The 12,712-nt window shown below is 40.4% G+C and overlaps 1 protein-coding gene across 1 annotated transcript; it reads right to left on the bottom strand.

The window, feature by feature from the left end:
- Positions 1-650: 650 nt before the first annotated feature.
- LOC143285742 (uncharacterized) lies at positions 651-11,233 on the bottom strand. Its single transcript, XM_076593154.1, has 4 exons — positions 10,948-11,233; positions 6,645-6,922; positions 4,524-4,586; positions 651-1,233 (listed from the first exon to the last, which is right to left on the bottom strand). The coding sequence occupies exons 1-4, from the start codon at positions 11,112-11,114 to the stop codon at positions 782-784; spliced, it is 960 nt and encodes a 319-aa protein (XP_076449269.1). The 5' UTR covers positions 11,115-11,233; the 3' UTR covers positions 651-781.
- Between the last annotated feature and the right edge of the window lie 1,479 nt (positions 11,234-12,712).

The raw sequence follows: 12,712 nt of genomic DNA, 5'->3' as shown, positions 1-12,712 counted from the left end.
AAGAACGGAGCTGGCGAGACGGGGTATAGATATGGATGAGTTCAGAAAGATATTTGGGGCCAGATCCGTTGACTGCAGAAAAGGTCAGAGTGGATAGCTTATAGTCTATTCGATCAGAAACAGGCAACCAGTGGAGAGACTGAAGGAGAGGAGAAACATGGTCAAATTTAGAAGCTCTGCAAATGAGTCTGGCAGCGTTATTCTGAATTCTTTGGAGTCTGTCTAACAGGTATTTGGGAAGGCCGGCCAAAAGAGAGTTGCAGTAATCCAATCTTGAGAGAACCAGAGAGCATACAAGTGTCTTGGTTGCATCGGTTGAGAGATAGTGGCGGATAGAGCTGATTCTACGCAGTTCCAAATAGGCAACTTTACAGATATTCGAAATGTGCTGTTGGAAGGAAAGAGACTGGTCCAGGATTACACCAAGACTGCGAACAGAGGGAGAAAGTGAAACAGGTGTGCTATTGATCAGAACAGAGTCAGGAAAGGAAGGATGTTGACGAAACTTCTTTGGACAGGTTATCATAAATTCAGTCTTATCATCATTTAATTGCAGCTTGTTGAGAGTCATCCAGTCCTTTAGGCCAGCAATGCACTCCTGTGTTTGAGTCACCAGTGCATCAAATTCAGCTATGGAAGCCGACTTGCCCAAGAAGACGTAGAAGAAAAGACAGAAGAGGCAACACCTTGCACCGAAAAGCGTATGTAACAGGCTCTGCCAGTTGATACACACCGGCATTTTTTAACGTGACAAGGCAGTTAGCTGTGTCCTGCTCTATTTCTATTTGGAACAGACGACACAGAGAACGACTTTGTTGTGGACGTAGGGAGGACAGGGGAGACTACCACACTGTGTGACAGTGAAGTAAAACAAGTACCCGTTCTGATTCACATGTCCGCTGGAAGCATGCTCAGGCTCTTTGTCCAGACAGACATACTCGCTCGCGCCTTTGTGTTGATGATACCCAGACGTCATGTACCCTCTGTACTGCGTGGTCCACCCTGTGGGACAGGTACTGGTGGCGGGGATCATGATGGTGGTGGACAGGGCAGCACGGCACACAGAGCAGGGAATGTCGTGGTCGTGATGGTTAAGAATATGTTCATACTCAGCCCCGTAGACGTACCCACCATACTTAGGTACATCTGTGTCGTCAAACTGCGGAGCCAGGGTCAGACACAGTGGGTTTGCTGCAGCCCCAGTGTGATCATACCAGGAGCCTCCCGCCACGCCTGTTTTGTTCACAGAGCATGGTCATTGTAAGAAAGGAGAACACGCGTGTTCCTTCCCCCTTTCTCTTTTTCTCCATCTCTGAACCACATATTCACACACGCACGCACGCACACACACACACACACACACACACACACACACACACACATTCACGCATACACACACACACACACACACACACACACACACACACACACACACACACACATTCACGCATACACACACACACACACACACACACACACACACACACACACACACACACACACACACACACACACACACATTGGGCAAGGCTTAATGCTCATTTCCCACGTTGTTATATTTTAATGTTCCCATCACTCAATTCCCGTTTCCTGACCATTTGCTGGTGACTCTGTATAAGTTAAAAGTCCCATTATTCTCAAAATGGGACACTTTTTTAAAAACAGAATGAGAATGAACACAAAATAAGATGTTACTTATCATCATTGGTATTTGAACAAGCTGATTTTAGACCATAAGGATGGCCACCGATTCAGCTGTAAATGTCCCTTACCTAAATAATATGATTTTTCTGTTTTTAGGCCAGGAATGACAAAAGAAGATCCCGCACTGCTATCATCCAGAACCAAGCCATTAGTGTAAACTTTTAAATGATTATCAAAATTTACTTCAAATTCAATTCTTACAGATGCTGGTATTATATGTGGTGATTCTCTTTTTGTTGTGTCAGAAGCACATATGTTGACGTTTGCTTTTGTTAACTCCCAGGGAGGAACAGGTGGCACCAGTACACGAGGTGCGATATCATGTAAATCAGTGTCTGAAGAATGTAAAATATCTGACACATATGTGCGAATGGGTTGTAGATTTAAATTAACTTTGTACATGTTTTGGAAAATTATTATCAGACCTAATGTTAATTCTTCAAAATCCTCCACTGCTTCTAAATACAATGTATTTAGAAGACCTTAATTTCTGATTTCATCTAGTGTTGATATACATATACCCGCAAGCTTATAGGCTTCGAAGGTCTTAGTATGCACAGGTACCTCTAAAGCCAGCTTCACAGCTTTACTGTCAATTATTCGGAGCTTCTTCAGAAACGTCGGCGGAGCGGAAAAGATTTCTTGACCGCAGGTCAATCTTGATCTTACGAGAGAGGTCGCTAAAGGTAAAAGAATCTTAGAGTCTTGTCCCCAAGGAGATTTTTAAGAAAATTAAACATTTAACTGCTTTTGTCACTGTTGAATCAGTGTGTTTCTTCCAGTTTAGTTTTGAAGTAAATAGGATCCCAAGAGAAATTTTATTTCCAACGAAAAATATTTCACGTCCTCCCCAAAAAAATTCGTGGTAGTTTGCTGGGATTATAACCATTATTAAAGAGGATCAAATGCGTTTTTTCTACAGAAAACTCTAAACCATTAGAGTGCATATAGCTACTTAGTCTATCGAGTTCACCCTGAAAACGTTTCTGTACATAATTGATGTAATGTAGGCTTGTCCTTTTCCTCAAGGATGTCTGAATCCACATAGGAAAATCATCAGCATATTGAGCCAGCTCGGTAGATGATGAAAAATGTGTGTGTAAATCATAAAGCATAATGCTGAACAACAATGGAGAAATGATGGAACCCTGCGGGATTTCCATACTTATCGACCGAGAGGTTAATAAAGTTACTCCCACTTTTGCAACTATATATCTTCCACTTAAAAAATTATATAACATAGTCATAAACATGACCCGACAGACAGCTTAAATAATGACGATAGCATATGATTGAAAGAGTCGAAGGGGGCCGCCAAACGTTTATTCAGTGAAAGATTTGTACATGTCTTATCACTTACTGGGACTATATCCCACATGACTACAAAAAAATCAAAGTATATTCATTGCACAATTGTCAGTTGAGGGAAAAGGAAAACCCAGCCAGTTAACTCCCTTGTGCAATTGCACCACGGGATTTGTTACTTCTCAGATTTCAGCCCTTTTCACCTCATACGATGCTTTTTATCTTACTTGTGCGAACAGAATGACACTAACTACATCATCGACGTGTTCACTGCATTTTGATATTTTAAAGTGGATACCGATTTAACTAGAATGAACATAAAAGAGAAACTGAACGGACCGCGTCATTTCCTACGAAGATCTAGAGAAAACGGCTACACGTGCTTGAGACGATGTGAACGTCTTCTTTACTGCAGACTTTAAAGAATATACCAAAATATTATGATTTAAAGAGCGTTATCACTTCGAATGCCGCAGTACATTTACCACCCTTAAACACACACACACACACACACACACACACACACACACACACACACACACACACAAATCGAAAAACATGGTTGATTGTTAATTTTTGAACGTCTTTCGTGAATGCGTATTAGCGATGTGATTGCAACTATTTCTTTCTCCATAAACGTGCTTGGTTCAAATCTGATATTGTGCTTTTTTTTTTCTCTCTTACCTTTATAATGATAGGTACAGAACACATTTTAACGATTAAGAAATAGATAAATAAATAAATGAATATATATATATATATATATATATATATATATATATTATTGTATTCTTTTAAGTGTGTATCACAAGTGAGTCTTGAAGGCCTTGCCTCTCTTGTTTTCAAAAATTTTCCTTAGCGTGAACAACATACTATTAACTTTCATGGCCTCATATTTCATCACCATCAGAATGTGTGTGTGTGTGTGTGTGTGTGTGTGTGTGTGTGTGTGTGTGTGTGTGTACGCACGCACACGCCTGTTTATTTCATCGATGTGATTTGTATGCATACATCTTTATATCTTCTTATCATTTATCTTCTTATTGTCACAAAAATCCCGTAGTGCTCTGTAGCTACTCGCCATAAAATATTCTAAAAAGATCTGCTACTACTACTACTACTACTATGTATTATAGTCAGTCGTTTTCGCCTGTGGCCATCAGAACAGCAGAGGAGGTAACTGCTGTCCCATCTATCAATTTTGCCTCCAAGTTTGAAAGTCCAGATCCTTCACAAAAGACTATGCTGTTAATGATTTCCCATTGCACCAGAGAAACCATTGATAATACTGCTCTCACTTTGCTGTTGACCAAGCTATAAACTTATGTCAGTCTGTCATATAAGCTGAGCGTTCGGCCTATAATGATAGAAATAATACTACTACTAATTATAATAATGCCAATATTATTGTTATTGCTATTATTGTTATTGTTATTATTATTATTATCATCATCATCATCTATTATTATTATTATTATCATCATCATCATCATTATGGCAATGATAATATTCACCTTCGTATACCAACTGGCTATTCCAAGTGCAGGTTTTTCTTCCCCAACGAACAAATGTTGACCCTGTTCAAAACACAGAGAATAAGGTCACTAAAACAAAACCTTCAAATCACTTTTTTTTCAAATGCACACAAAAAATGCACAAAACTCTAGTACAGCTAAGCTGCTTGCTACAATGCTACGATAACTTTAAAGAGACCCGAAAGAAAGCTACTGTTCTTCCTTAATGACTTCATCGCCAGACTGGGTGCTGATCACAACTCCTGACCTTCCTGTGTGGAGTCAGTTTGGTATTGGGAGGGTGAACGAGAGCTTGCAGCACGCGCTGGACATCTGTTGTCCTCGTGGTCTCTGCGTCAGCGACACATATTCAACACGAAGCCTCCACACAGTCTCCAGCACAGATCCTCGATCCAGGCACTGGCACCAGCTCGACCGCATTCTCACCAGGCGCTGCAGACATCTTCCACAGTGGAAAGCTTACACGCAGCCACCAGAGTGTTGATTGTGACTCTCACCTCTCCCTGGGGCTCAGAAATGTGAAAAACCACGAAGACACGTGACCAGGAGAGAGTGGAGGAATGTGCACATGCGCTGGAGCAATCTGTTCCCGGCCCACTCATTGCTAAGGCCCGTGAAAGATGGGAACGTTTCAGGAATGCTATCTACATCCCTGCTTTGTCTGCGTGTGGTAGGAGCGACAAAGCCATTATTGTTGTGAGTAGGGGCTTAATAGATGGTGTTCAAAGTACGTTGAATCAGAACAGACACTGCCGAACACCACCGAAGTGACTCAACAGCAGTACAGGGTCTCCTCAGGTGTGTGGTGTCATGGTGACCTAACATTGATAGTTCCCTGTGGACTGCCGGCACTGGGACTGCGACAGACGAACCTGGATGTGGCTGTGTCTGGGGGACTCGGAATGAGCGGCGTTGGAGTGATGCCACTGAAACTGTACAGATCATGGGACAAAATCCAGAAAAACAACAACAACAACAACAACAGAATCTCTGACCATGAACTGGATATTGTCCATGACTTAATGTACCTGGGTTCAACGATCTCAGACTCCCTCATCCATGACAACAAGTCAAACAAGTGTTTTGACATGCTAGCCAACACCATGTCCAACGGAGCACCATGCTGACGGAGCACACAATGGTCCAAGTCTTGGGCTTGCATTATGAGCACCATTCTGTGAGTGAATCCCCAGCATGTACACCCTGCTGAAACGGAGATGCATGCACTGGCTCGGTCACACATTGCGAATGGACGATGACCCGATCCTAGGGATGTCCTTTACGGAGAACTGGTACAGGGAAAACTTCGCACAGACACACCCGAACGTAGTCTGAATGCCTGGGAAGCTATAGCCTCTTAACGATCGGTTTGGAGGCAAGCGATGTAGAAAGGGATCTCCAAGTTCGGAGAGATGCTTGCCACTATTTCCACACAAAGAAACTGGGGCAGAAAGACTCACAGCCAGACAGACAGACCAGTGTCAGATTCTACCTGTGGGAAGGACGCTGTATCAGTGAATCACTGAATATAAAAACTGTACCGGATCTTGTTTTGAAATAACATGTATTGCACCATCTATCAGCCAAAGGTACTGTCACAAGACAGTCAAAATTATCCCAGACTGATGCAAAGTTGACCATTTATATACCATCTACCAAAACATAAAAGAAATAATGTCCAGCCAATCACTTTTGTTCGAAATTGCTTACAAATGCGTATTTCTTTAATATGACATATGGATGTTATTGCGCAATTGTTTTTATTCAATTGTAGTTGTATTCGAACATTTACGGAGTCTTGATTGTATGATTTACCCTTCCACTATACATTTACTCGTTTACTCCTTAACCCCCTCCATCCGCACGCACACATTACGTGCTTGACATCACTCAAAATAAAAAGACGTACAATTGAAAAAAAATACTTAAACATGCACACATTTTACATACATTCACACACAGTTAGAGAACAATGACAAAGCTTGAGAGACAGATATAACATTAGAAAGAGAGACAGACAGAGAAAAAGAGAGAGATATATATAAAGGAGAGACTATTTACTGTTGCTTTCAACACTATCAGCACACGCATAAAGCTCACCTCCTTTCTGGTTTGACCTGCCCAGAGTTGCCTTCATTGCTTCCAGACTGGCCTCCATTGCTTTCAGCTTTGTCGTTGTTTCCTCCCGTTCTGTCTCAGCTGCTTCCAGGTTGGCTTCCATTTCTTTCAGTTTGGTCTCCATAGCTTCCTGGTTTGTCTGCACTGCTTTCTGATTTGTCTCCACTGCTTTCTGGTATGTTTCCACTGCTTTCTGGTTTGTCTCCACTGCTTTCTGGTATGTCTCCAGTACTTTCTGTACAATGAGCTCCATTCCATGTCTGAATGGAAAAAAAAACACAGAGAGAGAGAGAGAGAGAGAGAGAGAGAGAGAGAGAGAGAGAGAGAGAGAGAGAGAGAGAGAGAGAGAGAGAGAGAGAGAGAGAGAGAAAGAAGATTCACATGTCAACACACTGCGAAATAACAAACAGTCGATTAGAATTACAATGACACGATTTTTTTTAAAACAGACATAAGAAAAGTATATGCAATCCTAACTGATGGTTGTCCCACGCCGTTGATTGTAAACCAAACATAAAAACCCCGATTTGTGCCAGTGATAACAATGACATTGTTAGCGTGGACGTTTGTACTTTTTAGGTTTAGATTTTTACTTTTTTTTTTTTTACACATAACGTAAATCTATGTAACACTGTGTTTCGGTTGTCCGAGTGTCTGTGGGTATGTAAGTATTGTGTGTTTATGTATGTATGTATGCATGCGTATGTGTGTGTGTGTGTGTGTGTGTGTGTGTGTGTGTGTGTGTGTGTGTGTGTGTGTGTGTTATAATTTAAGAAATTCACTGTCTCTGTAAATACCGAATTTAGCTTTGAAATTTCATTATAATGACAGTGCACTTGTGGCAAGGGTTAAAAATGTGAAGAAACAAAACATATTTCCACAGTCATTTTACTGTCACAGTTGTATTTTGTTTTTGTTTTTCAGAAAACGTTACCACTTTAAGCTTGAATATTCACACATTGATTTATGGCAGTCATTCTATCATGTGTAGTTAAAACAGAAGCAGCAACGTTCTATATGAATGCAGAGAGAGAACAAATAACTGCAAAGTTACGTGCCAGCGGTTTTATTTACACTGCCAAATGCATATGTCAAAAAATCAATATCATTCTTGAGAATTCATGCGTTTAATTGAGATTCAGAGAACGAACGAACAAACAGCTTTTTTTCATGACAGGCCATAGCCCCTCATGAAGGGGGTGATGTGAAAACAACAGTCCATCGACGCAACAACTATAACATTAGATAGAGAAAGAGAATTACAACCATACACATTACACACAACTGAGAGACCGAATCTGAAATGTCTTATACAAATAAATGGGAAATCGTTTAACAATGTCTTCATTTACAGAGGTCATGAGCAATATAAGTTTGAATACAGAAGGATGTCTACAAAACTTCTTGGGAATAACTGTTTTCTGAGATCATCAAGGAAGGGACAGCAAAACACAAATATACTTCACTTTCATGTGCATCTTTACATAACGGACAAATGAGACCACTTTCAGAATGTGGTCTATAACGAAAATGATTAATAGTAATAATTATCAGACAAGTCAAATCTAAATCTTGTCATTGTGAATTCAAAATGTCTTATCCATTTTCATTGATATGTACGGAATACGGTGCAACGTATTAAACTGTCGATACAAATTAAATCTGTTACTGTCTTGAATATGAGCATTCCATTCTTGCCATCGGACAATCTATAAGTCTATTTCGAAAAATCAGTAGAAAAGCAGTTACATCACCAACACCTTGATTAATCCATGCATACCCTAACCCTAACTCGTGTAATCTTACCTTTACTTTAGTCGCCCAGTTTGCCTTGCCTCTAGCATCTAGGCCATACAGCATATTAAATGCTTTCTTTGGTAATCGTGTATCTTCCATTTGAAGACGTTTTAACCAGTACTTTACACATCTAACGGCTGAATTCAGATGTATTGGATATCTACATGTTTCACCATAAATTAAGTAATTTGGTGTTTGTAACGATACTCCAAAAAATTTCTTAAGGGCAATTAAGTGAGCTTTTTCACAATATTTTGCAGCGTTATCAAGGCCCCACACTTCAGCACCATACTGAACCATGGGCTGTACTTAAGAATCAAACAGCCTAATAAACACTTGGTAAGACTGATTCCCTAAGCTTGACCTTTTTTTTTTTTGTTGTTGTTGCATAATGCATAATACGGCATGCTATGCTCTTCTTGCAATATCTTTTCAAGCCACAGAAAAACAAGAGAGGCAAGGCCTTCAAGACTCACGTGTGATACACTTTTAAAAAAAAATCCAAGCTTTTTATGTATTGAGTATAATTTTAAAATGTAATGTTTAAGATGAGAAAGATCAGTTTAAAGCAAATTAAATCCCCTAGCATTAATTGCAGAGTAATTTCCCTTTTTTACTATCTGCACCAAAACGTTTGCAAAATAAATAAAACTTCCATTGCATATAATTGGGACAATGCCCATCCCAGAGGCGCAATATTGTTTTAAACAAGATGACTGGAAATAACTGAATTTTTCCTATTTTTATGCCTAATTTGGTGTCAACTGACAAAGTATTTGCAGAGAAAATGTCAATGTTAAAGTTTACCACGGACACACAGACACACACACACACACAGACACACACACACACACACACACACACACACACACACACACACACACACACACACACACACACACACACACACACACACACACACACACACACACACACACACACACAACCGAACACCGGATTAAAACATAGACTTACTTTGTTTACACAAGTGAGTCAAAAATTAATGTGTTGAGAAATACATTCCTAATCATTTGTAAATATTACCAACAGGCACAGCAACCCCATTACAACACCATTGTTTCTAGCCCCTAGATATCCTCCCTTTCTAAACACAATCGTATTACTCTTGGACATATTTACTTTTAAATGAAGTATTGTAGCAATTCGATGTGAACTATTTAACTTTCAGACAGCAAAAGCAGCATCGTCTGCTATAAGTAAGACAAACTCTGTAAGAATTCTGTTGTAAATTGTGCACCATGCTTTCCATTATCAACAACTTCAGATATCAGTTCATTAATAAACAAGGAAAACACAATGGGACAACACACATCGCCTTGTTCACCCTACTCGCACATTGAATATATTCTGTCAAGTTACTGCCACATCTAACTCTTGCTTTAACTCTGCCATACATACTCATCATGCATTTAAATGATTTATCCTGAATCCCATTTTTGAACAGAATAGGGCACAGAATACTTCTATTTACAGAATCAAAGGCTTTCTCGAAATCGATGAAAGCAACGTGTAATTGACGATTTAAAGAGAACTGTTATTGCACAAAGGACATCAACTTAAACATAATTTTATGGTCTACCGTAATGTAATTTCATTTTAATCCTGCCTGAAATTCTCCTGTGATATTGTATTCCTCCACCCACTCCTGAAGTCTACAGTTTATGATTGTGCTATATACTTTACTAGCTGCATCACCGAGGAGATGCCTCGATAATTGTTTGGGTCATTTATGTTACCTTTCTTATAAAGAGGGAGAACAATTGATTCGGTCCATTTTTCCGGATATTTTCCAGGATGAAAGAGAGAATTGAAAAAAGTATTTAAAAAAATCAGCACAGTATCTTCGTTACAACCATATTTAAAAAGCTCACCAATTATACCATCTTGTCCAGCGGCCTTGCTATTTTTTTTCTAATAGCACGTTTCTTCCTTAGAAATTAGACGATTTAAGCTATTGTCTTCTTCTTCTTCTTCTTCTTCTTCTTCTTCTTCTTCTTCTTCTTCTTCTTCTTCTTCTTCTTCTTCAAGACCATCTTGTAAACATTCTATCAACAATTGTTTCTTTTGTTAGGAGTGCTTTAAAGTGACCAAGCCATGTATCAATACTAATGTTATTTAATGATTGTTTTCTTTTCAGAGAAATCCTGATTACAGTATCCCCAAACACATTCTGACTCTTGATAGATGACATCAGTTCGTTCAGGAAAGCATCATTGAACTGTTTCTTTTTCAGCTTTTGTAGATTTTTGTATTCACGCCTTGCCGTACTGTAAGTCACGAACATTAACATCTAACGTACGACGAAATCTATTTAACAGTCTACGAACCTGCTTTTTATGAGAAAGACACTCTGTGTCAAACTAGTCTTTATCTGTATACTGTTTCTTATAATTTGCCTGTTTTTCATGTAATTTGCTGAGATTCAGAGAGAGAGAGAGAGAGAGAGAGAGAGAGAGAATAAACTTACCCAGCTTGTATGGATTTCAGCGCACTTTCAATTCTCTGAAGTGTCTCCGTGACTTCCTCCCCAGCACACGGAACCGACGTGGCAGTGGGGGAAGTGATTTGTCCTGACAACGCTCTGCATACAAGACTGAGCCAGAGGCAGGCCAGCATGGAAATTCCGTACATCATCAAAACGATCCTTTCCTGTACGATCTAGATTAAATATTTTTTCATAAACTAATTAGTTGAAAATTAAAATCATCTGGGCCCACAAAACAGGACTGAAGATGCGCTGGCTTGGATACTGATTCCTGTGTGAGGCTCTTCCTGAGCTCTGTCCAGGCTGCTGGTTGATGGCTAGTTATGTACTTGAGTACGGGAAGACTTAGCTCTGGTTTATGTGATTGAATGGTGTCCACACCTTCACGTCTCCACACCTTCACGTTCACACCTTGGCGTTTTAACATTGGTGTTCACACATTCATGCGATTGATTTGCGTTCACACCTCGGAAGCTGGTTTTGCTGTGACTGCACCATCTGCGCAATTACACCTGACGGCTACATGTTGAAAAATCGATTATCTTTGATTAGGACGGTGGTGACTATGGAGTAAACAACGGTCAAACCATACTGATTACATTCCAAGTGGGAAAGCAGATTTAAGCCAGGGCACCTCTCCTCTGTTATTCAGTGAAAATAAGTCCAAGAGCGAAGGATCAGAGATGATATTCTTACGTAACGTTACGGAAATCAGTAAATCTGACAGCCCTAGGGGTCAACCCTGAGAATTGTGTGAATCCCTTTCGAAAATCATGGGGTATATGTATTTGTGGTAGGTTCATTTTCAGTTGATTGGATTTACGCGTCGGTCCGTATTCCAAAACGGTTTGGATTCTTACTTGGTTCAAGATGCGGGAAACTGTATGCTTGAGATCACCCGTTTCATTTCATACTTTTCTGCACGTTGCGCACATAGCTCTGCATCGGAATTCATGCATGTGGAGTGATGGCCTAGAGGTAACGCGTCCGCCTAGGAAGCGAGAGAATTTGAGCGCGCTGGTTCGAATCACGGCTCAGCCGCCGATATTTTCTCCCCCTCCACTAGACCTTGAGTGGTGGTCTGGACGCTAGTCATTCGGGTGAGACGATAAACCTAGGTCCCGTGTGCAGCATACACTTAACGCACGTAAAAGAACCCACGGCAACAAAGGGGTTGTTCCTGGCAAAATTCTGTAGGAAAATTCACTTCGATAGGAAAAACAAATAAAAGTGCACGCAGGAAAAAATACAAAATAATGGGTGGCGCTGTAGTATAGCGACGCGCTCTCCCTGGGGAGAGCAGCCCGGATTTCACATAGAGAAAAAAGAAAGAAATACAAATACTACAAAACGGAAAAGCTCTTCCGTCTCCGTTTGTCAGAGCGCAGTTTCGGACATATGTTTCCTGACCGTGGTGGTTGAAATGCCGACCCTTATAGGAGATTTCCCCTTGGCATGTGTTTAGACCACCGTGAAAAACAAACGGCACACACACTGACAACAGCAACAGCAACAAACGAAAAACAACACACACTCACACACACACACACACACACACACACACACAGAAACCCAACAAATACACTCACACACACACACACACACACACACACACACACACACACACACACACACACACACACACACACACACACACACACATGCAGGCGCGTACACACACACGCACGAAACAAAAACATTGGAAGCATTTGATGTCAGCGCTTTTTTTGTGTGTGATATTAGTCAG

Source organism: Babylonia areolata, chromosome 9, assembly GCF_041734735.1.
Source record: "Babylonia areolata isolate BAREFJ2019XMU chromosome 9, ASM4173473v1, whole genome shotgun sequence".
NCBI lineage: Eukaryota > Metazoa > Mollusca > Gastropoda > Neogastropoda > Buccinidae > Babylonia > Babylonia areolata.
This window is presented reverse-complemented; position numbering and strand designations above follow the sequence as displayed.